Below are 24,856 nucleotides of genomic sequence, written 5' to 3' on the forward strand. Positions count from 1 at the left end.
ATGCTCCCCCCTTGCTGCTACCAAATTGTTCCCACAGTACTGTACATGCAAGAAAAACGATGCTTGCCTGCGTGAGAACTAATCATGCGTCCGTGGGAATCACGCAATGGTCGATAACATCGCTTTCGACTTGTGCGTCCAAATTCTGTTGCAAGAAGCTGGCGCTTCCTACTCGCAGGTACCTCTCTTTCCCGGCTTTTGAGCTTCTCAAACTTCGCGAGTTTCGCTCACGAACGTTTATAGTCGAAGCGCCTGGGGTCGGACAGCAAGCAGACAGCAGCCTGTTTGCAGCTTCGCAATCCGCGGCCAACAGTTTGAGTGATTTGCTTGCTTCCATCGGAATGTCGTTCAAAGTGTGAAACTTGCTACGACTGACCTTGTGGCGTTCGAGATCGAGGACAGAGTCTGCGTCGCCGATGCTGGAAAGGCTCGAAAGAGCTTTGAGATGACTTGTGGTTGCTCTTGTCTGCTCCCTCTTCGGAAGATTCTTAAGGTTTCGAGCACATTTATCAATACTCGCCCCCTAGTCACTTCCTGCCCCTCGTCGAAAGATTTCTGATACACCTCCTCACAAGATCTTACAGCCTTGCTCCTTCATGACTTGTATTCAAGCCAAGACCGAGTCGCTGCGCTCGCTGTGGCGTACTTTGTTGGAGCATTCAGGAGGAGCTTGGCCACCCTCCCCAGACTTTGATCTGAATGAACCCGTCCTTATCCAATTGGCAAAGCTGGCTGTTGAAGCCTCGTCGTTAGTTAGCCGGAAGGATGTCGAAGGTCTAGGCGAGATAGACATTCAACGGAATCGCACGTTCATCGACCGGCATCTGCCGCATGCCAATGATGTTCTGCACGCCTTGCGTGGCCTCAACCAGAGGAAGTTCTTGGGAGCTGCGAGCTGTATCGCTTTCCTTTCTCATCTATATCGGTAAGGAGATGATCGCCTTCTGCGAAGCAAGTGCCTGCCGTTTCTGACCCTTGTCCCCATTGCCTACATGTCTCAAAACATCGATTTGTTGCAGTTGGGGGATCGTACCTGTGATTGCAGTTGCGCAAGAAGACATTGCCTCAGAGCTGCCGTCAACACTCCAGACTTCGTTCGCCTATGTCAACAGCCGTCTTGGACTAAAGACGAGCGGGGGTACCATGACTACGATGACCTACTGCAACTACCGTTCTGATCTGCTTGCTTTGACATTCAGCACGACTGCAAGCCTTGGATCTCCTTACACCTTGGCAGAGACGTGGAACGCGCGCCTCTTTGTTGAACTTGAACATTTGGCGTCGCCTTTCTATCGTTCCGTGCTTCTCTTTGCTGAAGAAATCGATCAGGGTAAGGACAGTGAGGCGCTCAAGGAAGGTGTTGACTCGATTCGAGCTGCTTTCAAGTTTTTCTACCGCAATCTGCAAGAAAGCGTGGTTCCCAAAGCCGTTTGGATGAGCCATGCTCAGGGCTTCCACGGTTGGGGTTGGGGAGGAGACGAGGGCGTTAGTGGTGATCAAGCCATGATTATTCGCACCTTGGACGCGCTGCTCTCGATCCCTCCATCCTCAGACCCGACGCACCTCTCTGGCCCGCAAAGAAACTTTCTTCAACATCTTCGTTCACAAAACTTACGCCAACGCACCGCCGCACTTCCCCACGCCAGCAAGAGCCTCGGCGAGCTTCTGCAAGCACTCAAGATGTGGAGATTGGGCCACATCAAAAAGGCGCTCTACTATGAAGATTTGAACCTTCCGGAGCGGAAGCCGATGACCGCAGGCTCTGGAGTTGAGGTCGGGGCAGGCTTGCAAGACCTTTTGACGAAGCTTGATACCAACATGCGCAAACGTATCGCCCTGACAAAGTGATGGTCTATACAAGTTGTCGATCCGTTGAAGTATGTATATCGTCAGAATGAAGAGCACCTTTCGGCCGCAATTTCGGTCTGAGAAGTTGCCTGCGAGCTTCCAACACATGTACATACTGTCCGGGCTCCGCGTGTGCGACCCACATCGCTACCCTCCTCGGATTCACCTCTATTGTTCTCACAGATCACTCAACACGCGCACCTCTTAGATCGAAATTGCAGCCCAGCTTCATTCGTGGGCTGATGGGTAAAGGCGTAAAGTTGTAGCTATGCAAGGCAGAAGAGCTCATAAAATTGCTGGCGAAAAGAAAACAAGTTGTGGGAACAAAAAAAGGGCGAAGATAATTGAGGCGAACAATTTTTCACAAAGTCGGAGAGTCAAGTTGAAGAGCCAGCGGGCCTCATCACTTTGCGGCTGGAGACCGGGGGAAATATTCTTGTTAAAAGAACCAAGTCCCATCTATGATCTTGGGAAAGATTTGGGGATAACGCGCGGTGCTGGAATTCAAATACAGTGTTGCTTCCAATCGACAACGCCGGCGTCACGAGCAAGAGCACCAAACGCCGAGTTGTTGTCCCTGAATAGCTGTTCTGGTTGTCCAAACTCGAACGACTCTTCATTCTCTTCGTTGGCATTGCTGTGTTTGCGCAAGAGCAAGACCTTGTCGCAACACAAAACAGGACCGAAGCGATGAGAAACCATCAATGTAGTGAACCCTCCAAAGGCAGTGACATCGTGCAAAAGTTGGCGTAACAGTGCATCGCCTGCCTCGTCTAGGGAAGCTGTTGGTTCATCCAAAATCAACAGTGTGCCGTTTTGGCCGTCGTGGCTCGCTCGAATCGCTTGGCATGCGATCAAAAGCTGGGCGAGGGCAAGCAGTTGTTTTTGACCGTTGCTGAGTTGAGTCTCGCCATTCTGTGCTTGGTCGAGAGGTATCTCCAAGCCGCCGAGCTTGAGGGCCAGGTCGTCCAACGAGACGCGTTTGAGAGCTTGCCAGAGATCCGAGTCTGCGGGTTGCGTTCGAGCCTCATCGACAAGCAAACACAAGTTCTGACGCAACGTACAGCTGGGGACCACCACTGCCTGTTGAGGTAGCACCAGTACGCGCTGCCTCCATCCAGCCAAGCCGAATTGGCTTGCATCGTCTCCATCAAGGCATATATTGCCTGCGGAAAGAGGTGTGAACCGCAACAGCGCCGAGATGAGCGACGATTTGCCACTGGCAGTTCGACCGACCACGGCAACTTTTTCACCGGGAAGCAAGGTGAAGGAAAGATTACGTAGAACCTTGGTGGCGAGGCCCGTTTCAGGATGAACGTGATCGACGCAGATGGATCGGGCGACGACTTTGGCTCCAAGTGAGCACGCAGTTGAAGACGTTGTCGACTGGGCCTTGTAGGGGTCTGCCTCGGCCTCGAGCGTTGCCACCTGCTGCAGACGCTCGATAGCGACCAGGCACAGTTCGAGTTGTGTCCACGCCTTGGTAAGCATTGTGATTGCCGCAGTCAGCATCATCAACTGTGTCAATCCGACCGCGACCCAGCCCACAGTAGACTGACTTGAGCCTCCCTCTCGCGCACTGCGCTGTGCTAGTCCAACGCTGAGAGAACAAAATGCAGTCGAGATACCCGCGACGATCAAGCCAGATACCAAGGTTAACCAACGCATCAACGACAGATTCAAGAAGAATGCCCTTTGACTGCGAGACACCAACACCTCGTTCAACCTGGTAAAGACCCTGTGACCTGCAAAGGCACGAATCGTCACGATGCCGTCGATCGTTTCGCCAAACAGCGTGTACAGCGGACTCTTGGACTCCAAGTCCAGCTTTCGGATCTGCCCCGAGGTTCGCAAGTAGAAGCTCTTGATCAGCCAGAGCGCTGGTAGCAAGATGGGTAGGATGAGCAGGAACCAAGGCGAAGCCAACGAGAGCAGCATCACGCTTCCCAGCACAACGCCGAGGTTGGAAGATACGTTGAAGATGGCCTTGGTCATATCGTTGTCTGAAACAAACAGGTCCTGACTCAATCGGTTCACAATACTGCCCGCTGAGGTGTTGAGGAAGTACGACAGCGGTGCAGCCAGAGTTGAAGAAAGAAGCGAAGAGTGCATCCTGTCGGCACACGATTGTGCGACGCGTACGAAAAGGTAGTAGATCTGTCCTGTCAAGGCCAACGAATTGAGCGTCACCACTGCGGCGTATCCTCCGATCCACGCCCAGAGCTTGGAATTGGGATGTCGATCGTTGGTGTTGGACCAGAAGTAGAGATAGAGGTTGATCGCTGCCAGAGAGACGGCAGCGAAGATGCTAAAGCCGAGGTAGATAATGACACGTCCATACCCGGCAGTGCGACAGTAGAACTTGAATGCTGCCCACGGCTGAAGTTGCGATCGTGGATGAGATGCATCCTCTTTGACCGTCTCGGTGTTGTCGTTGATGCGATCGTCGCTCGAAGCTTTCTCGAGCAGACGAGGGGAGGTGCTTTCGTCATACCCGACTGCCGATATGAATGGGGGGAACGTGATGCTCTGACCCTCGTTGGCATATTCCACATTGACCTTCGACAAGCTTTCACTTGTCTTCTTGTTAAAGCTGAGCTGGATGGACACGTCTGGCTGCAAACCTGGAGGAAGCTTGTGGCAGGCCAGTAGGACCGTCCTACCGCCCAACAGCAACGTTGCCGCCGACGTTGTCGCTTCCACCTGCTGTCCAACGGGCCGACGCACAAAGAGGCGAGAAACAACCTTGACGCTTGTCGAGGCGTCCAGTGCTGCCAAAGGATCATCAAGCATCACCAGCGGACTCTTGCTATACAAGGCCCTTGCCAGCGCAACTCGACTTCTTTGACCTCCCGACAGTTTGCTGCCTTGTGGACCAACAGAAGTAGCGTCACCGTCGGGCATGACGGCGAGATCATGCTCGAGGTCCAAACACCACTGGACTGCTTTGTAGCGGATGGCGTCAAAGGGCGAGTGGAATAGGATGTTGTCACGAATCGACGCATCTTGTAGCCAGGCCGATTGTGCGCAGTATGCTATTCCGTGTAGAGGATCGCGTTGGACAGTGATATCGGCTGAGCTGAGTGGAGAGACTTCGCCGAGGAGGGCAAGAAGGAGTGTAGTCTTACCCGTGCCTGTTGCACCGGTGATGCAAGCCAATTGACCACGGTTGATGACAAGGTCGACGTTGGAAAGGAGCTGCTTGCCACCACCGCCAGGAGCATGGAGGGTGAGGTTCTTCGCTACAGCTATTGAGCTTGTAGGGTTTGCCGAATTACCGTCAGCGTCGCAATTGTGCCGCTGTTGCAGCTCGGGTTTCAGCAGGAAGTCTCCAATGCCGACTGAAGCGCCCAACGCAGCTAGGATCATGGGCCCATACTGCGCCAGCAGGAACAGCGGATTACGCAACAGCGTCAGCACCGAAATGACGGTGAACAGCTTGGTGGTATCCAGTGTCTGTTGTCCAGCCTTGCTCTGGGCGATGGCCGAGTAAGCGACCAGCGTCAGCAGCGTCGTGTAATTCTCCAAATCGTTGGCCGATACCACCAATAGCGTCGCCACCCACATTGCGGCTTTGAACGCAGCCAACTCAGCCTTTCTGAGCATAGACAGTTGACGAGTGATAGTGGAGAACCTGGACGAGAGCTTGATCGAAGTGATGTTGTTCATGACGTGTGTGACGGTCTTGACGCGAATCTGCATGGCTTTTGTCCATCGCACGACAATGGAACGCATCCGATTACTGATGTAGGTGGTGACCCCGATGCTGATCACGGTCATGACAACGGGAACGAGGAAAGCATACGAGATTTGATCGTATGCTAGCCAAAGAGCGATGCCGATCTGAAGCAGAGATGCCCAGAATTCGTGGATCAATACGAGGCCGTTGCATACGCGTTCCATGTCGGCGCTGATGAGCGTAGTTGCACCTCCGGCACCCGTCGAATGTGCAGCATCGTGATTGAGTCGCAAGAATTTCTGATAGATGATCGAAACGAGTGTTCGACGGACCCTACACGCCGAATCGTCGACAATCGACTGGTAGTGAGCTGTAAGCAGGGCTGTTAGAGAGTATACCAAGGCATAGGCCGCAACAAGCCCCCAGCCGTGGTAACCTGGTTCGGCTATCTGCGGCTGGGTCGTGCTACGAAGGTAAGATGTTGTGCGTTCGATCAAAAAAGGCTGCGCAAATGATACAGCAATGAATAGCAGCTTGGGCAGTACAGGTCGAAGAAATGTTGCTCGAAACGTGTAGAGGATCGTCCAAGCTAGAGCATTGGATCCCGGACCGCCAACGCTTTTGTCGCAGACATGCTGCCATCTGCGTTGGAAGTCTCCGATGTCATTTTGCACTTGGGCTGGATCGTCGGGCTGCTCCAAGTGGTCCAAGGTCAACTCCGTGTTGTGGCCACGCCAGATGGTGGGTAGGAGCCAGAAATGAGCAGCACGCGAAAGGACGTTGGCAGTGAGGGCTCGGGACGGCTTGACGTCGGACAGCTGAATGTGTTGGTGGGCGAAGCCGTCTTTGTCTTTTGTCGAGTCAATCCGACCTTGCGTCCAAGTGTCGATGAGCAGCTCTCGTTTTGACAGGCACTCCACCGCCAGGCAAGCAAGCAAGACGACGACGCCGATGACCGACACGACGAAAGCTGCTGTTGAGACAAACCCAGATGTCGCTAGACTCCGAACCCAAACTGCATCGAAGATGAGGCAGACGGTCAAGAAAACCACGTTCGTGGTACTGGGACGTGATTGACGGCGCCACAGGACGTGTGCGCGCGAAGTGAGAAGGATTGAAGCAATAAGTTTTGCAGCGAGGGCCGGAACGACTAAGCTGTGCACCGGCTCGAGCGCGTTCTGGACAGAGTCTGTCGTCAAAAAGACGATGAGGCGCACAAGTTCGACGATGGCAAGGAGACACGGCGCTGCAAGCCTGAGCAGCGTGCTTCGAGCGCAGATGTTCTTGTTTGAGCCTGCTGCGGTTGAGAGGTACCTAGGCTTCCTGCTCCAGGCGAAAACGACGTCGAAAGACCCCAGAGCGATGTAGAGCAGTGCGGGCAGAAGCTGGAGGAAAACAAGTTGGAACGCAAAGGTGAAATCGGCGCTGCGACAGAGTGAAGCGGGGGCCGCGGGCAGGATGTTTCCATCCTGATCGCAGAGGCGCATGCTTGACGACTTTTCTGCAGCAGCGACAGCAACAGTGAATGCGAGGCAAACGGTCAAGTCGATTGAGGCCTGTCCCAAAGGTCTTGACAGCTATATTTTGAACTCAAGCAAAGCCCTGGTGGACGAGATGAGGTCGGGATTATGATGGACATGAAGATTGTTTGATCGTATTACGCTATAAGAGGGAGAGTAGTAGGCGATCATCTGCGCGTTGAAGAAGATAGTAAACGAGAGAAGAGCAACGCGGTGCCCCACTGGTCCGGTGGACAAGAGCAGCAGCCACTACAGGCCCAATCAGGTTGCCAAGCGAACAACTTTTTGACTCGTATTCGCCATGTTTGACAGCGAACCAGCGGAAACGAAGCTGATACTGAGCCAGGCCCAATTCCACCCCACGAATAAGCTCAGAGTATCTCGTGAGACGGTCAATCGCTTCTTAGATACTACAAGATCCAAATCATTTTAAATTCGAAACCGAGCCATGGTTTAAAATTGATTTCGGCGCGAGCTCTTCCGATGTACTCACGCTTCCTGCGGGCAAAGTCTTGGCAAGGGTCTTGCAATATCATTTGCTGTTGTGATTGCGCAAAGATTGTTGTACGCTTTAGGCTGTGCACTTGGCCTGCCATGTGCCGCCCGCCGCTTCCCTGGAAGGTTCCCACCGTCGGCTTATCTTTCTCGTCACTTGCATCCGTCGGAAGTGGGTTGAGAGACACCCTGAAATAATCACTCACAGCTGCAGAGTAACTTTGATCGTTTATCTGGGTTTTCATGCTTTTGTTTGACATGACAGCCGAGTTGTCCAAAACCTGCATCTTCGAAGAATCGAACTTCCAGCGGCCCGCTTTGGGATTGTCGACTATGCCTAGGTCGATAAATCCCTGCTGCTTGGTTCTGCACGTGCTTCACCAGCAACAGGCTGTTCTCACATCAAAGTCAAGCTCTTCGACGACAGCCAATGTGTGTCGACATGCCTCTTCGTTGAGCTCGACCGATGGCAATCTAAGCTGACCTGTTCCGACTGGATTGCACCATCTCCTGGCAAAATTCGTCCGAGACTGCTCTTTCGCTTTTGCGTAACTCCATCGCCACAACGATAGCCTCGCCGGACGGGTTTCTTCGGCAGGTGGGCCTCGAATCTACAGTGCACGGACAAAGCCCTGCAACGACCTCGTCGGAGAGCTGTCGAGCCTACTTGCGCTTTGTGATGCAGGGCTTAAGCTCGAACATGTGAAGCACAACTCGCTGTCCTGCTTTTTCGGTAGCATGCGCCACGTCCCGCACTGATAGTATATAGCCACTATAGACTCGTCGACCGATCATGTCTACTTGCGTCCCTTGCCTTTGACGATCACACCTGCACTTGCTCGCCAACATCCTAACAGAGGCACACCCTCGACCGTACTCGACAATGACCACCATCATGAATTTCTCCAAACTTCAACCCTTTGACCTGCCACAAGGACGGGTGGCGCTTTTTGTCGAGAACGAAGGTGCATCTTTTTCGCCCGGAGCCCTTACCGGCACCGGTGCAGCCTACGAAGTCGACGATATCGTCTGTACGCTTCGTGCCCATGCCCTCCGCTTTGCCAACCACGTTGCCATCGAGCATTACACCGCTGATCTTGACAGTGGCGCTCTTCACCCGTCGTACGTCAGAGTCGCTAATTGCGACGTTCCGAAGTTATGTGCGGTGCATCTCAGCTGACGTCTTTTGCCTCTGCACCGCATTGTTGGCCCTACTGTAACAGGGTCATTCTCTCTTTTGGCCAGATCGATACTGCTTGTGACAGCTTTGCTAGGGCTATGCAAGGCCAGGACCTTTTCGACGGAACTCGTCATCAAGTGGTGCCCATAATCTCGTCCAAGCATCCAGCAGCCTACGTTGCCATGATGGCCACTCTCAAGCTCGGACTCGCGTTTGCGCCTCTCGACCCTCAGACTATCCCTGTTGCGAGGCAAGTTTCTATTCTCTCGCAAATCGCCCTCACCACTAACAAGACCAACGACAACAGCACCAACACTGCCCTTGGTGTTCGACCTTTGCTAACCCTGATGGACCGCGACAGCTTCAAAGCATACTCGGCAACTCAGCCCAGCCAGATCTCGCTGTCTCTACGCATCCTCGTCTTGGAGGATCTCCTTGACGATGCGATTCAAGCTAGCGGACAACCTCGTCTTGAGGCTGAGCACCATCTCAACATTGCGCCAATCCACCCCGAGGCCCCTGCGTACGTCATCTTCACCTCGGGAAGCACGGGCACATCAAAGGGTATTGTCATGTCTCGACTTGCCCTATCGGCTGGGATTCAGTCCTTGACCAGGCTGCTTCCTCGTGTTGAGCATCGATCCAACAAGATGCTCCAATTCTCCCCTATCCATTTCGACGTCTCCCTTCTCGAGCTATTCTACTGCTTCGGCCCTTCTTCGATCTCGTCTCAGGAAACTCCATGCGCTTTAGTAACAGCTCCCTACCACTTGATGCTCCAAGATCTCACGCTGTTTCTTCGGGCTACTGGATGCACTCACGCCTGTCTCACTCCCACCGTGGCTGCGCTTGTCAATCCGCGTGACGTCGGGTCCCTGGCATTTCTGGCTTGCAGCGGCGAAGCCATTCCGACCGCCTTGGTGGAGCGGTGGGTGAAGGCGAGAGAGCAAGGCCACAGCCAGACGGAGCTGTGGGGAGGTTACGGTCCAAGTGAAACATTCTTCACCTCTCTACGCCCTCTCGACGCCTCCTCGATCCATCGAGATACCGGATTCCTCCAAACGGCTGCTACAAGCGCGAAGGATCTCGGCCCACCTCTTCCCACTTGTATGTATGCAGTAATCGACCCAGAGATCGAACAGCCGGTTTCTGTGGGCGAGCTTGGCGAGCTTTGGGTGGCTGGTCCGCAAGTCATGAATCGATACCTCGGCCAGGATGAGCTCACATCAAACGCCTTCCGATTCGATGCAATTTCGGGAAGCAAATGGTATCGTACCGGAGATTTGGTACGCATGATTCGTGTCGAAGATGGTGCTGTGGAGTTCCATTGTCGCTATGCGAACAACTCGGTCGCCTCTTACGTCAAACACAACGGACTTAGACTCGAACTCGAGGAGATCAACTCGAAAGTTTCTCTTCACCCACTTGTGACTGCTGCACACACATTGATCTCCACCTACAAGGACGAAGATGATGGCAAGAAGAGCCTCGTCACTTTTCTCTCGCTCGACCGATCTGCGGTCGATCTCACAGTGCTTCAAACCTCAAAGCATGACTCAAGAACGCAGCACACCTCGACATCCATCATTGGATTAGCACAAGAAGTACTGGGTCAAATCTGGTCAGAGTTGGTCAAGACGTTGCCGAGCTACATGGTACCCCAGTATTTGATTCCTCTCAGTACAATGCCGCTCGCTCAGACCGGTAAAGCCGACTTCAGACGCTTGGAGACCATGTTCTCCACGCTCGCACCCAAAGCGCTATCTCGATGCGCGATGCCTATGCAAGCTCAACAGAAGGTTGCCGGGCAACAGCAGAGCAAGGAGCAGAGAGACGAAACACGAGTTCTCCTTAATCGCGCGGCGAGTGCTCTTCTGCAAGCGGGCGTTCTTAAGTGGCTGTGTGAGGACGAGGGCACGGATGTGGACGACAGGATGGCCGAAGTTCTTTCTCGCTCGCAAGAGCCGTTGTCCTCATTCGGCGTCGACTCACTTGGACGCATTCGAGTCGGTGCGATACTCTGTCAAGAATTTGGCAGCAGAGCGAGGAAAGCCAGGTCTCAGATCATCAGCTCTGACACCTCTCTCAAAGACCTGGCCGAAACGATACAATCTATATCAAGGAGCAGCGTTGCGGACGACGCAGCAGAGTCTGCCAGTATTACCCCTCTGAGCCTGTCTCCGGAAGTACTGCAGCATTTGCAAGGGCAAGGTATCCAGCCCGATGACATCGAATTTGTTCAGACCTGCAGTCCGATTCAACTCGATATCATCGCTTCCCAGCTACGAGATGACCTTGATCCGACCGGGGCATTCGACCACCTTGTGTTCGAACTGGATGTCAGTTGCACCGACTACACTCCTGACGTGCTTGCTTACCACGAAGCATTCGGCAGACTTGTCAATCGTCACTCTGTGCTCAGGACACTATTCGTTCCTTACGACGCTGACGATCAGTATCCACTGGCTCAGGTAACCTTGCAGGCAAGCGCATATCTTAGTCTGTTGGAAAGGCGGGAAGATACCAGCGCGGCAATTCTTTACCAGCCTTGCGCTAGGATTTCCACCAAGAAAGACAAGCAAGGACGTGCTCAGACGGTCGAGCTTCACCTCAGCCACGCCGTTTACGATGGATTCTCTCTTTCCATTCTTCTTCGCGATCTCCGAAGGTTTGTAGTGGCAGCCACCGGCGCTGTTAGTTCCGACGTCAACGATAGCTGGTCACAACCGCATCGGTATCGGGCTTTCACTAATTTCGTCGAAGACCAAGAGGCAAAAGGGCAAGCGAAGCGATTTTTCGAAAGGATTGTCTCAAGATGTCAACGCATGACCTATCCTCGATATGAGCCACATCTCCTTCCAGAATACGCGCGGAAAGCTGCAAGACCTGATCATGTCGTCGACACCTCAATACAGCTTTCACTCGCCAAACTTGAGCGCAATTGTGCGGCCATGATCACTCGAGAAGCGAATTCCTTGCCCATCGGTTCTTCTGCGCTCCTTCAGGCTTGTTTTGCTTCTGCATTATCAGAGGTAGCACATGAAGACAGAGCAATTTACGGGACCTTGTGTTCGGGACGCAGGCTCGACTTGGAAGGTATCGACGACATTGTCGGACCCACACTTTCGACTGCTCTGGTTCATTTGGAGGCTATGGACGACTACAAGGGAGATCTTCTCAAACTTGCTGTGCGAGTATCCCAGCTTCTCTTCGATGGCGAGCGTCATGCACCATTCTTGACTCAAAGTCAGCAACTTTCTGCATATTCCGGCGACACCGAGCGCGGGCAAGCTTCGGGCCTCTCGTCTGTCCTGTTCAGCCTGCAGTCGTTTCCTGGTGACGATCAAGACGTTCTATTCCGACAGCAGAACGTTGGCCTGCACAACTTGACAGGCTATGCGTTGGTCGTTGAAGCATCACCATCCTCAGGCGAGCTGGGAACAAGCACTTTGAACCTTCGTTGTCGCTACGATGCTCAGCGTGTGACGCAGCAAGATGCAACGGCTCTCATGGAAGCGTGGAAGCGATTGCTGTCAAAGTTGTGTACGGAAACTGCCACAGAGTTTAACGAGCTCGTATCGACCGACTTGAACTCGGAAACTTACAGACAGTCTTCTGACGCTGGTGAATACGCTGGTGAACACCTGCCATTGCCGTCTCAGCTGATGGTCCATCATCGACTCGAATACCAGGCGGAAGCCACTCCCTCCAAGATCGCGCTCCAATTCGAGTCTTCGCGTTTTGTGACCTACTTGGAGCTGCACATGATGGTGGAAGGTTTCTACGAGGCGCTTCAGACATACCACCTTGCAAAGGCAGAACAGTCAGAAGGCGTCAACCATCCACCTCCTATATTCATCGACTCGAGAATCGGCAGACAGCCAGAGGTGATTGCTGCTATGCTGGCCTTTGGTAAGCTGGGCATCCCTTTTGCCTTTGTTGATTTCTCAAGATGGCCAAAACAGATGCTGCAGAGCGTGGCCATGCAAGCAAAGCCGTTGGCATGTCTGTGTAGCACGCGGAAACACTGCGAAGAGGTTGCAAACGCTTTTCCGAAGCTAGCACCCGTGTTTCTCGACTTCCGACAGTTGTGCGAGCGCGCGGAACCTTTTGAAAGACGGACCGAAAATCAAGACGGACGGAGCGATCCTGATGGCGCCTTTTACTACGCGTTCACGTCAGGAACAACTGGTACGCCAAAAGGAGTTGCGATCACGCAGTCAAACTTGGCGCACATGGCACAAGGCGCAAGCGCAGCACTGCAAAGCCGTCCCACACATAGGTGGCTGCTGTCATCTTCGTGGACATTTGATGCTAGTATACTCGAGTAAGTCTGCCAAGGGTTCTGATTGTTCTCGTAAAGATCTCTTCACTGATGACACGTCACATTTGTTCGCCATCAAAACTCAAAATCGTAGAGTCTTTGTCTGCCTATGGAGCGGTGCATGCCTCTGCATGGCTGACGAGAATCGTACTCTTACACGTCTGGACGCGACAGCAACCATGTTGCGAGCCAATTTCGCTCAACTGACACCAACAGTTGCTTCCATGCTGCATCCCCCGAGCGTACCGTTCCTGACCGACCTCATCTTGGGTGGTGAAGCCCTCACTGCACCGCTTGCAAGGAGATGGGCCGATCAACTGCGACTCTTCAACTGCTATGGTCCGACCGAGTGTACGGTCATCGCCGCAATGCACCCAGTCACTATGGAACCCAAACCCTACATCACCATCGGTCGGGCCTTCGGGTACAATACGATCCATATCATGGATCTCGATCAAGACAAACCTGTGAGCAATGGTCAGGTTGGCGAACTTTGTATCATGGGTCCACAAGTTGGAAGCTACCTCCACTCTGTTTCCGCGCCAAAGCTTGGGAAGGGCAAACGTCTGTATCGAACGGGCGATCTCGCCTTTCTCAACGGCGATGGAACAATCTGCTGCTTGGGACGCAAGGACTCGGAACTCAAGGTTCGCGGGCAAAGAGTTGATGCTAGTGCAGTTGTATCAGCCATAAGCTCAAGCAGCGACTCGATCAGTTTTGTATGTGTCGACCTCTTCGATGTGGTTCACGAGCTCGATCGCGATAACAGCAACGTCAAACTGATCGCCTTCATGGCACTCTCAAACAGTGTCAACGAAGGAGGACCAAGCAACGACGCAAGTGGATCCAACGCCTGCGGTGTGGAGCTTCTTCGTCTGGACTCGCAAGCGCTTCAGATTGCCACGGCGGCACTCGAAACTTGTCGGAGCAGGTTGAAAGCTGCATCGGTCCCCGCCTGGGTGCTTGCGCTCACTCGGATTCCAAAGACTTCGTCTGGTAAGATCGACACTCGATCCCTTCGAGCTCTGGCCAGAGATTGCTACCGTAAGGGTACTTTGCAGAACCTTGCTCAGCTTCTCAGACCCTCAAGAAGGCTGGCTTTTGTTGTTGACTCGTCCGATGACGCTGTCCAACAAAATGTCCGGAGACTCTGGGTCAAGCTACTCGGACTGAAGCGTAGCTTTGACCAAGATGCTTCCATTGCACAGCTCGGAGGCGACAGCATCACTATGATCAAGATGGTGAGCGAGCTGAGCTCGAGCGGTTGCAAATGCACTTTTGCCGACCTCGCGGCGCACGATACTTTTGACATGCTCTGCACCTTCTTGAAAGGCCACAAAGGCCACAAGCCAGTCTTGCATTCCTTGTATGACCTCGAACAGATTGCCACAGGATATACGCAATTCTCCATCATAGGCGACAGGACGCAGCTTTCACAGCTTTTCGAGGCTGCAAAGAAGCAGATGGGGGTCGAGCAGGCTAACGTACAAGACATATTGCCGGCCACGCCAATGCAGACTGGTCTATGGGTCGTGGGTGAGCAATTGATGGATCTCTACTTTGATTGCTTTCGCTACACCTGGAGCTGGAACCTCCAGTTGCAGGCTCATCAGATCACCGAGGTGTTGAAACATGTTTTGGACACTCACGCTATTCTGCGCACAAGGATGATGTACCTTCACGGGAGAGTCTTCCAGGTGGTGCTCGACGCGGAAACTGCATTAGCAAGAGCATGCACCCTCCCGAGTACGGGTGAGCTTTCCATATCTTTCGACACGACAAAGAGAGCACTTTCGCTACGTATCCACCATTCTCTCTTCGATGCTTGGAGCTGGACACTTGTTGAGGAGCAACTGAAAAGCTGTTTCTCGACCCTCAGCAAGGGACTGGACATCTTCGAAAAGCGGCAGGGATTCCTCCCATTTAGCAGCTTCACGGCTCTCAATCTTGACGAGACCCTCAAGAGCAGATCGACCGAGTACTGGAGTAGCTACCTCTTGACAAGCTCGTTGTCACCCTATCCAGGCAAAGGAACAGGTTTCCAACAACCTGATGGCATCAAGAGCTTCTCAAGCGAGCGCATCCAGTGGAACACTACAAGCTCAACGAGCTTCACAAAACGTCATGGTGTCACGCTCTCGGACATTGTCAGGTCCGCTGTTGGCCTTGCCATCGCTTCAAAATGCGATGCAGAAGATGTTCTTCTGGGTGTTGTTACTTCTGGACGGGCAGCTCCATTCGCCGGTATTGCAAGAGTATCGGGTCCTTGCTTGGCAACCGTGCCACTGCGCGTACCCGTGAGCCTGGCGAAAACCGAATCGCTTGCTTCGCTGGTAAAACACGTTCGTCAGCAGCACATCGAGTCTCTTCCCTTCGAGCACCTTGGGCTTCGAAAGATCATCAATTCGAGCCAGCACAAGGATGCCAGGGAGATCTTTGATGTCCTTCTGACGTTTGTGAATTTGGAAGAAGGCACGGCTGATCCAGATGACGTTCTGGTTAGAGAGCGCGAGGAGACATCGCTCGCTATACCAGAGCAGCCTTACTCTTTGACTCTCGAGGTGTTCCTGAATGGGTCAACCCTCAGCCTCACCGCCAAATACGACACTGCAATCCTGCTCGACCGTGACGTTTTTTGGCTGCTCAAGCACATCGTAGCGGCTATGGAGCTTATCATCCGGCTTCCCACATCAAAGTTTGCACCTAGAATGCTATTGCAAAAGGATGAGGTCGCTACCATCTCCTCGTTCGCCCCTCAAACGCCTCTGGACACTCCCTTTGCGGCGCTGCCTCCTATGCTGCTCAATCAGGCTTCCTCGCTGTGGTGCAAGACTGCCCTCGTCAACGAGATGCACGACTATGTCACGTATGGCGAACTCTTCTGCAAATCTTTCAGAGGTGCTGAAGCGCTGGTCCAGAGAGGAGTTGGTCCAGGACAGATCGTACCCTTGCTCTTGCACAAGGGACTGGAGCTTTACTTTGCGATCTTTTCTGTCACTCTGACTGGCGCAGCATTCTCCAATCTTTCTCTAGAAGCGCCCCGCGACCTTTTAGAGTACAGCATCAATGAGCTTCTCCAGGCGAAGTTTGCGATCATTGATGACAATGCTGCGCGTTGGATATCTGATCTGGTGACAGAACCCATTCAGCTGAAGGAATTGATGTTTGACAAGAAAGCCGAACACCTCGATCGCAACAGTCGCAAAAGGCTTCTCGAGAGTGATCGAGTTAAAACGATGGTGTCGCGTGCCTCTCCGAGCTCACCGTGCTACATCGGGCTCACATCTGGGACCAGCGGCCGCCCAAAGGCGGTGCAAGTTTCGCACTCGAACATTGTGGCTTTCCTGGAGGGCGGTAGAGACGCTTTCTTGCTCAAGTGGACCTCGCGCAACCTCGCTTATGCCAGTCAAACCTTTGACGCGTTCTTTCAAGACATCTTTGTGACGCTCCTGGTGCATGGCGCCACGTTGGTCGTTGCCTCAAAAGACGCATTGATGTCCGACTTGGAAGGACTCATGGATTCCATGGATGTCAGCGACACACATCTCACCCCTACTGTCTCAATGCTGGTGACACCAGAGAACGTGCCGAAGCTCCGATCGATCCTCATCACTGGAGAACAGGTGACGCCCAGCGTGCGGAAGCGCTGGATCGAATCGGGAGCGACGACCCAGAATGCTTATGGACCAAGTGAAACGTCTGTCGGTGTGACAACGCATTCCTTTGTCCCAGGAACATCGCCTCCGTTCATTGCCATTGGTAAATCTTTTGGAGACACTAGGTTGCACATTGTGGATGAAGAACTTCGGATGCTTCCCATCGGGGCCATCGGAGAGATCGTGGTAACAGGTACCCAGGTCGCTTCTTACCTACGAAGCGGTTCCAAAGATGCCTTTGTCCCGAGCCCCTTTGTCTCTGGCAAGCGACTTTATCGAACGGGCGACTTGGGTCGGCTCCACGGTGACGGAAGCTTTGAATGTCTCGGTCGTCGAGACTTCCAAGTAAAGCTTCACGGCCAGAGAATCGAGACAGAATCTGTAGTCAGCGTCATTCTCGAAGCCGGGAAGGAAGACCAGCTTCGCGAGGCTACCGTACACGTCCTCACGATTCATGAGCAGCAAAGGCTGGTGGCTTTTGTTGCTTTCGAAAGAGACCCAGCTGGCAACCAGACCGCGCCTGCTAGCGAAGCTGGACGAGTTGTCGGAAGCGCAACATTACTTTCCCTCCTACCGGCTATGGACGTGTTGCGGACGAAAGTGGCAACGAGACTGCCCAGCTACATGTGTCCCAGCCTTTGGGTTCCGGTGACTTCTCTACCAAGGAATGCAAGCAACAAGCTTGACCGTCGGGCGCTTGAACTCATCGTTGACAGTAATGTGGTAGAAGCTCTGGCTTCCGCTGAACGTCAAGGACGCACACAACGCCTCACTGCAACTCCAATAGAAGAGCTCGTCAGGAAAGTCTGGGCACAACTGTTGTGCCGACCGGCCGCAGGAATCTATGTCGAGGCGACATACAGCTCATACGGTATTGACTCCCTTGGGCTGATCCGGCTCAACGCGCTGTTGAGGGAAGCTGGGCTACACACATCCGTCTCACTCCTGGTTGCATATCCAACTATTGCCTCGTTTGCGACTGTGACCTCGAGTTCAAAATCCACGACCTCATACAACGCCGTAGGTCACCAAGGCCATCAGGCTCCCTCTTTGGAGGCACCAGTCATGACAGCCCCGTCTTGGTCCCAATACGAGCTGGACATAGCACAGGCGGGTATCGCGTTGGAGGATGTTGAGGACGTGTCCCCTGCCTCGCTTCAACAGCGTAACCTTTACGCGGCCGTGGAACGAGACGCAGAAGCCTATCGCTCGTCTTTCGAGTACAAAGTTGTTTTCAAGCAAGGCGTCGACGTCCACATGGCAATGCGCACAGCCTGGAGCAGGGTGCTAGCAATCCATCCTATCCTGCGAGTGTTATTTGTGCCATGCTCCGATGCAAAGATCGGCTTTCTTCAAGTCCTACGACACAAAGGTCAAGCGTCGCAATTTGTCTTGGAGGACAAAGAGACTTCATATGGGGACGAAGCAGAAGCTTATGCTGTCTTGTTGCTGCAATTGCCAGCCGATCAGTGGTACCGACCGATCTGTGTCGAGACCCAGGTGACTTTCACCTTGCGACTTTCGCATCTTTGCTACGATGGGTGGAGCATGGCGATCATCGAGAAAGACTTAGACGCCGAACTTTCTCGTTTCTTGCAAGAGCCTCTCAACTCAGATATCACGGCAGAGACGTCAGTGCTTCAGCCAAGCTACTTGGACTTTACCCGGCACTACCTGTTGCCTCAGCGCAAACAAGAAGCTATTCAAGCTTGGGCCAATTATCTACGCGGCGCTCGGCCTTGTCTTTACCCTGCTCCTTTGCAAACGTTCAAGATGGGATCAGCGCTGGGTGAAAAGGTATCATCGCAGACCATTTCCAGTGACCTGAACTTGACCGATCTCGCAACGAGACTGCAGGCGTCTCCTGCTGTACTGCTTCAGGCCGCGTTGGCGATCGTACTGTCGCAACATGACGAGGCCAACACCGATGTCTTATTTGGACTGGTCGCTTCGGGCAGAATGCTTGAATTTCCGGGCATAGAAAACATCGTCGGGCCCTGCATGGTGACTGTGCCTTTGCGAAGTCATGTGGACCCTAGCAGGTCGCTGCATGACTTCCTGCAGCACACGACCATGCAGTTCAGCAAGCTAATCGGCTCTCACTACGTGGATATAGGAACCATCATCCGTGCCTCGCCCTTTCCTACTCTGGCCAGACTGTTCTCAGTGCTGCTCGCATTTGTCGATCAAGAAGAAGAACAGTTTTCGGGATCGAATTGTTTGGAACGGGTTGCAACCGAAAGTTCCGACGCCAAGAGGGCAAGGAGGCTGTACGATGTGCAGATCCCTTGTATCATCGAAGCATCCATAAAAAACGGACGCATTGGCTTGGTGTGCATTCATGACGAGGACGCCATAGCTTCTGCCGATGCAACCGTCTTGCTTCGCCACGTACTCACGTGTCTCGAATGGATGCAGCAGGTTGCTGAGGATCGTAAGAATGTTCGCATTGGACGGACTTGCTTGGCGGACTCGGAGGAGCGCGCCAGTTTGGAGACCATTGCTGCCTCGACGCCTCACAGCTCGCAGGAGCTTGTTCTCGACGCAGAGGGACAACTCTGCCCATTGGGTGTTGCAGGCCAGATATTTGTGTCTGTCCCGATCTCAAACGGTCATGAACCCGCATGCTCGAAGGAGTCGACCGTTTCCAAGACGACCCATGCGGTCAGCAATCCATGGCAGCCAGGGCATCACATCCACCCAACAGGTCAGTTGGGCAGGCGGCGTGCGGATGGGAGGATCGAGTATCTTGGCCTAAAGATACCTCGAATTGTTCTCAACGAGCAGAGAATCGACGGCATGAGGATCGAGAAAGTGATTGATTCTTGTTCAGGTGTCGCCAAGTCATTGGTCTTCGCGGCAAACTCGGGAGCCAGCACGGTCTTGGTCGCTGCTGTTGCTATTGCAGCGCAGGAGCAGGATTGCTCGTCTGGCTGTCTTATCAAAGATCCAGACATTCTAAAGATTGTCCTGGATTGCCAAGAGGCATGTCTGGCAAGATTCCCGCCACCGATGCTTCCCTCTTTCTTCATTCCCCTGCACAAACTACCGACGAGAACCGAGCTGCTCGAGCTCATGAACACCGAGAATTTGGAGCGGGTGGCGCTGCGAGCGACTTCGACATTAGAACACGACACCTCAAGACCAATAAACGACACCGAAGAAGTCATCTGCTCTGAGCTAGCGAAGGTCTTGCAGCTTAAAGCGGAACACATTGGTGCCAATGTGCATTTCGCTAGACTCGGTGCCGACTCACTGACGCTCATGCGGCTCTCCAAGAACCTGAGAACACGAGGCCTCGATGTAAGCGTCAAGACGTTGATGCAGTTCAGTGACGTCTCCCAGCTTGCAACCGCTATTGATCGTCAAGAACTGTGGTACTCGAAGCGCACACACGAAGAGAACTCCGGAGAAACCATGCTCAACAGTTCTGAACCTGATTCGGCCAGCAGGGCTGGAAGCGTCAATGGTAGCATGTGCTGGGTGCCATCTAGTTCCAGTTCAATTGGCGCCTTGTCATCGTCGCTGGAATCGTCACTGGAGGAGACCGGGTTCGACGTGCCCTCGTCCGAGTTCTACATACCCGTCTCTCTCCGCACGGAAGATCGCTGGCTCTTCATGGTTCATGACTACTCTGGCTTCGTACAAGCGTACTCAACGCTGGCAGAGAACGAAGAATTGATCGGTACCTACAATATCTGCAGCATCATGGACCCCAACATTGGCGCACGCACGAGTCAGTACCCTGACATGAGAAGCTTGGCATTGGCCTACCTCATTGGAGCCCTGAGGTTCATGCTTAAATATGGTCGAGGTCTCGATCTGACCTTGGGAGGTTGGAGCTTTGGTGGTACGGTGGCTTTCGAGATGGCATATCTCTGGCGGACAAGCTCGGAGCAAGTGTTGAGGCTGGCTGGCTTACCTCACGGTTTACCTGTCCGGTTGCGAGCCGTCGTCATGCTTGACACCTTCTTGTGGCCACCCAGCCTCGAGCCGCTCGCGCACAGCTTCAACTCTGAACCTCGAGACGAGCGGGAAAGACTGCTGGCTATTCAGCGGGACAAGGCTGAAAAGCACTGCAAGCATTACTGGCCAGCAATGGCAGAAGATTCCTTCAAAATCTGCCTGGTCAAGGCGGCGCTGCAGGATGGCTGGGAACAGCGTCCCCGTCAGATTCAAGAGATAGAGACGAGTCCTTTCAACGGCTGGGACCAAGCGATTTCGCAAGAATTCTTCCTCAATGACAAGGTCAGTGGTCAGCACGCAACGCTGTTCGACGCCGATCATGCAAAGGAGACCAATGCAGCACTTGCAAAGCTGCTCTCGAAAGCATCAGAGACATGTTCATAAGCAGATTCTAGCCCGCAACTGCATCATTTAGTAAAAAGAGTTTCGTTCTCCTCGTGCAGCTCTAGTGTCGCGTGAGCCAAAGGTGAGTCGGCCATAACACGACGAGGACGATGTGATGAGACCTGGACTTTCAGCACCGAGTTTCATGACAGGTATGAAGCCTCGAGATTCATTTCGGCCTTCAGCCCAGTCCCAAATCAGCGTGGTGAGGAAGAAAGAAACCATGGACCGAGATGATGCATGGAGGGTATGTATCAATCACAGTCGATCAGGAACCCGGAGAATGGGCCCAGAGGCAGTTGGCCTTGCCGAGCGCGTCGAGTGCGGGGCGTGAACAAGACCGATGTAGTGTGGGGTACAGTAATTCGAGGCGGGCAACGACACGTCAAAAAAGCGGCTCCCTACGATAGAGAATTGAGGACAGTTTTGGACATGTCGGACGGTAATCGAGCGACGGATCGCCGTGACCGTTAACGGCATGACTTCCATGCATGGAACCACGCCAAGAATTTTTATTTAGCGTGGGACCACCGCCAAGGCACTGCGTCATATGATACGACACCCCTCCTGACTCTTCGTTGTCTGCTCAGTGTCTCTCTTCGATGTTCCGCTCTGCAACTGGCGACGTTTGTTCTGCCAAGTTCAGACGCAATTGAACAAGCATAGATGTAAACGACCATGGTTTCGACTCCTCTCCCCACCTCGTAGCTAACCCCCACCACCTGCAACTCGCCATCAACAGCTCACTGCATGAACACGTCCACAGCGTGCAACGGAACAACGCTTCCAACCTCTACCTCTTTTCAGATACCCGCAGGACGTCCATTTTGCGGCTTCGTCGGATTTGCTCCTTCTTCTTCTGGTAGCTCCACGATTCAGTCGTGCTGCGTCGGTCCGGTTCTCAATGGCAGCCAGTACGATGGCAGTGCAGCAGGGGCATCGTCAGCACGGAAGTACGAAGGCTGCATCGTCTACTGCCAGGTCTCAGAGCAGTATGATGGACGTCCGACAAACTGGAAGAGCTGCGTCGAGCCGCTGCTGCCTTCCCAGGCAGGCAAGCAATGGACTTGCGATACTGGAAGAAACGACACGATCCAAGGCGCCGTCACGAACACCTCTCAAACCGGTCAAGGCGACGGACGAGGTTCTGTGAACGCAGCAAACGTGGTCAAGATGACAGCCTTCGATCAATTCTTTTCCCTGGCGATGGCGGTACTGCTCGGCTTACAGTTGCTCCTGCCTGTCGTCGCAGCGACGACGTTGGCCTGAACGGCTCGTTTGAACAACGCATGCTCATGTCTTCATCTTGGATCCTACCTTGGAGCGAGTGTTTGTTTCGCGGAATCACGCGCTCTAGTCCCTGCTCCTCGCAACCATGTTTTGACGTCAAGCGCCCTTTTGTAACCAGATCACGCCTGCAGACTGAGCGAAGGAACTAGCCTCCTTGTTCGTAGCATGGATCTTTGTCGAGCTCGACCGCTGTGAACCAGACATGCATCGGTTCTGGTCGATCTGCCAAACTTTGCTTCCTGGCACCGTGTGCTTGCACGTAAGAGAAAGCACTATTGAGGTACAGGTGTCCACCACAGCCCATGCGACTCGAGTCGCTGAGGAATCTCGCACGACGAAGCTGTTGGTGCAATGGTCTCTACGATGAAATCGAAATCCGCACATCCAGTGTCGAGGGCTGGCGAGATCAGGAGGACGCCATAAACGACGATGCCGCGGTTGCTTTCGGGCTCCGAGGGCTCCCAATATGGACCTCTCTTGGCACACGGCACCAGGCTGAGTTTCGTTGAGGGGGTCGATAAGGCGTCTGTGACTGCTTGCATGAGTCCATATTTGAATTCTTCTTCCGAGGTCCACAACACATAGTTGTCGACGCCCTCTTCAGCGACATCAAACATAGCGGCACTGTGGAGAGAAATGTCACGCGAGCAACGACGGTGACAGTTGCTTCTTCGCTTGTTGCCGCACCGAAATTTTTGAACGAAAGGCAAGAGAGGTGGCGGTAATGGTTGAAAGGCAGAGACAGCAATAGAAACCGACTTTCACGGTGGGTGAGGTTCGAATCGTTTGCACCTAGACGAGTCATTGCGCGTTTGGGTCAAAGCACGCGGCTACCAAGATGGATACACCGAGGTACTGATCTACGCACACTGTATGGTAGCCCGTCGGAATGGAGGCAGCTTGCGTCGGGAATGACTAGCCGAGACCTAACCTCTGCTTTTGGCCTGGGAATACATTTATAAAGTCTTGTACGTAAGGTACTACATTATTCGTTTCACAAAACAATACCCTAAGTAAGGCAAGAAAATGTCGCTTAGATTGCCGGCTGCAATACCTGACACAAGCGACAGAAGCAACCGAAAGAATGAAAGGAAAATTTTACTCGCTCCGTCAGTTCGGTTGTGCTACTTGAATGAACCTTCAAATGAGTCGGCAAGCACCAAAGCAGCCAAACGTTTGAACCCCGAGCCAGTTTTGCACACCGGAACGCGCTACCCCAGAGCACCGCACCTTGTCGCCCGCCACGCCCAAAAGCCGTGCACCCCTCGCCCGGGCTGGCTCTTTCATCCCTCTTGGAGGCAAGGAACATCGGGATCATTGGGGCGTATTGCAACGGTTTCCATCCACGCTCCCATCTTTACCATACAGATCAAGTGTCCCAATCATCTCCTGGCGATAGTTGCTGTTGATGATGGTAATGCACAGCGAACTGAGCTGTTGGTCGACCATCTGATTCGCGAACTGGTTTGCGATGTCGGACAGATTGGTGTCGTCGGCACCTTGGGTGTCCATGGTGTCATAGTAAAGGTAGACGCCGTTGACCTCTCCCGGATCGTCCAGATTGCGTTTGGCCGGACTGGTTGAGTCGAAGGGAGCGTATGCCTGAATTCGACCCGAGACGGTCTTGGAGACCCAAATGGATCGGTCATTGTGTTCGACGAGATGTGGTTCCGTGGTCAACTGGGAGATGTCGACGTATCCGTGAACGATTCCACTCGGAGTGTGGTGTACGAGTCCCTCGACGGCTCGGCGTCGGAGCTGCGTGCCATCCTGGCTGATCTTGACCGAAGCGGATTTAGTGTGGGGACTGGATTCGCAAACGCCGTCGATGAGCCGACCCTTTGTGGCAGGCCGAAGGAATTTGTCGGAATTCGTCGATCGTGTTCGACGCAAAGCGCATCTTCAGTAGGTGCGCGCTTCTATGGAAAATTGCGGCAGAACCCTCTCGGCTGCGTTTTTAGCGTGCTTTGAAGCGAGTTTTAGGCCAGCCGGTGGAACAAACCGTGTTTCTGCAAAAGCTCCATTGCACCTCGTCCTGCCGGCGACCCGGAGGCTCGCTCAACCCCCGGGCCAATAGGATTTGGCGGGCGCCAAGAACTCCGGCGGCGGCGGCGGCGAGGGTGGTGATGTTGGCGAGCACTGCAAATCAGCGTGATGATGCGTGTGTCCATGCAGGCAATTTTCTGCAAGAGTGGTTTGACTAATTCTACGTCCGCCGGGATGCTGTAGTCCGTGACCCGGAGGCCAGCAATCGCGGAGTCTCGTTAGGGTTGCAGCACAACTCTACCACTGAAAGTGAATTGCGTGGAAGCCATGCCAACCAGGAGCAAGCAAAGCGCGCTCACCCACACGCACATAGCCAGCGAGGTGCAGTGGGCCCAGGCGACAGCCATCGCAACAAGTGCCGGGATAGCGACGGACGTAGACCCGTGGTACTGTAAATTCGTTATTCTTCTCCCGACACTGCCTTTCGTCGTGGAAGAGCGTGGCGCCGAGCGGTACTCGAACTTGGTT

The 24,856-nt window shown here is 53.5% G+C and overlaps 6 protein-coding genes across 6 annotated transcripts; 3 read left to right on the plus strand and 3 right to left on the minus strand.

Annotated features, from left to right (window-relative positions):
* Positions 1-106: 106 nt before the first annotated feature.
* On the plus strand, positions 107-1,848 carry PHSY_003256 (hydroxymethylglutaryl-CoA synthase; the record flags this gene model as incomplete). Its single annotated transcript, XM_012333877.1, has 3 exons — positions 107-178; positions 552-925; positions 1,020-1,848. The coding sequence occupies 3 exons, from the start codon at positions 107-109 to the stop codon at positions 1,846-1,848; spliced, it is 1,275 nt and encodes a 424-aa protein (XP_012189267.1).
* Positions 1,849-2,352: 504 nt separating this feature from the next.
* PHSY_003257 (ABC transporter) lies at positions 2,353-7,014 on the minus strand (the record flags this gene model as incomplete). The annotated part of the gene is made up of 1 exon (XM_012333878.1): positions 2,353-7,014. The coding sequence occupies one exon, from the start codon at positions 7,012-7,014 to the stop codon at positions 2,353-2,355; it is 4,662 nt and encodes a 1,553-aa protein (XP_012189268.1).
* A 1,411-nt stretch (positions 7,015-8,425) lies between these two features.
* Positions 8,426-21,052, plus strand: PHSY_003258 (nonribosomal peptide synthase; the record flags this gene model as incomplete). Its single annotated transcript, XM_012333879.1, has 3 exons — positions 8,426-8,664; positions 8,766-12,913; positions 13,086-21,052. The coding sequence occupies 3 exons, from the start codon at positions 8,426-8,428 to the stop codon at positions 21,050-21,052; spliced, it is 12,354 nt and encodes a 4,117-aa protein (XP_012189269.1).
* Positions 21,053-21,802: 750 nt separating this feature from the next.
* PHSY_003259 (endo-rhamnogalacturonase) lies at positions 21,803-22,321 on the plus strand (the record flags this gene model as incomplete). Its single annotated transcript, XM_012333880.1, has 1 exon — positions 21,803-22,321. The coding sequence occupies one exon, from the start codon at positions 21,803-21,805 to the stop codon at positions 22,319-22,321; it is 519 nt and encodes a 172-aa protein (XP_012189270.1).
* Positions 22,322-22,614: 293 nt separating this feature from the next.
* Positions 22,615-22,959, minus strand: PHSY_003260 (anion exchange; the record flags this gene model as incomplete). Its single annotated transcript, XM_012333881.1, has 1 exon — positions 22,615-22,959. One exon carries the CDS (start codon positions 22,957-22,959, stop codon positions 22,615-22,617), a length of 345 nt encoding a protein of 114 aa, XP_012189271.1.
* Positions 22,960-23,656: 697 nt separating this feature from the next.
* PHSY_003261 (potential regulator of transcription factor) lies at positions 23,657-24,735 on the minus strand (the record flags this gene model as incomplete). The annotated part of the gene is made up of 2 exons (XM_012333882.1): positions 23,657-24,181; positions 24,688-24,735. The coding sequence occupies 2 exons, from the start codon at positions 24,733-24,735 to the stop codon at positions 23,657-23,659; spliced, it is 573 nt and encodes a 190-aa protein (XP_012189272.1).
* Positions 24,736-24,856: the final 121 nt, after the last annotated feature.

This window comes from Pseudozyma hubeiensis (genome assembly GCF_000403515.1).
Source record: "Pseudozyma hubeiensis SY62 DNA, scaffold: PHS33, whole genome shotgun sequence".
Classification (NCBI taxonomy): Eukaryota; Fungi; Basidiomycota; class Ustilaginomycetes; order Ustilaginales; family Ustilaginaceae; genus Pseudozyma; species Pseudozyma hubeiensis.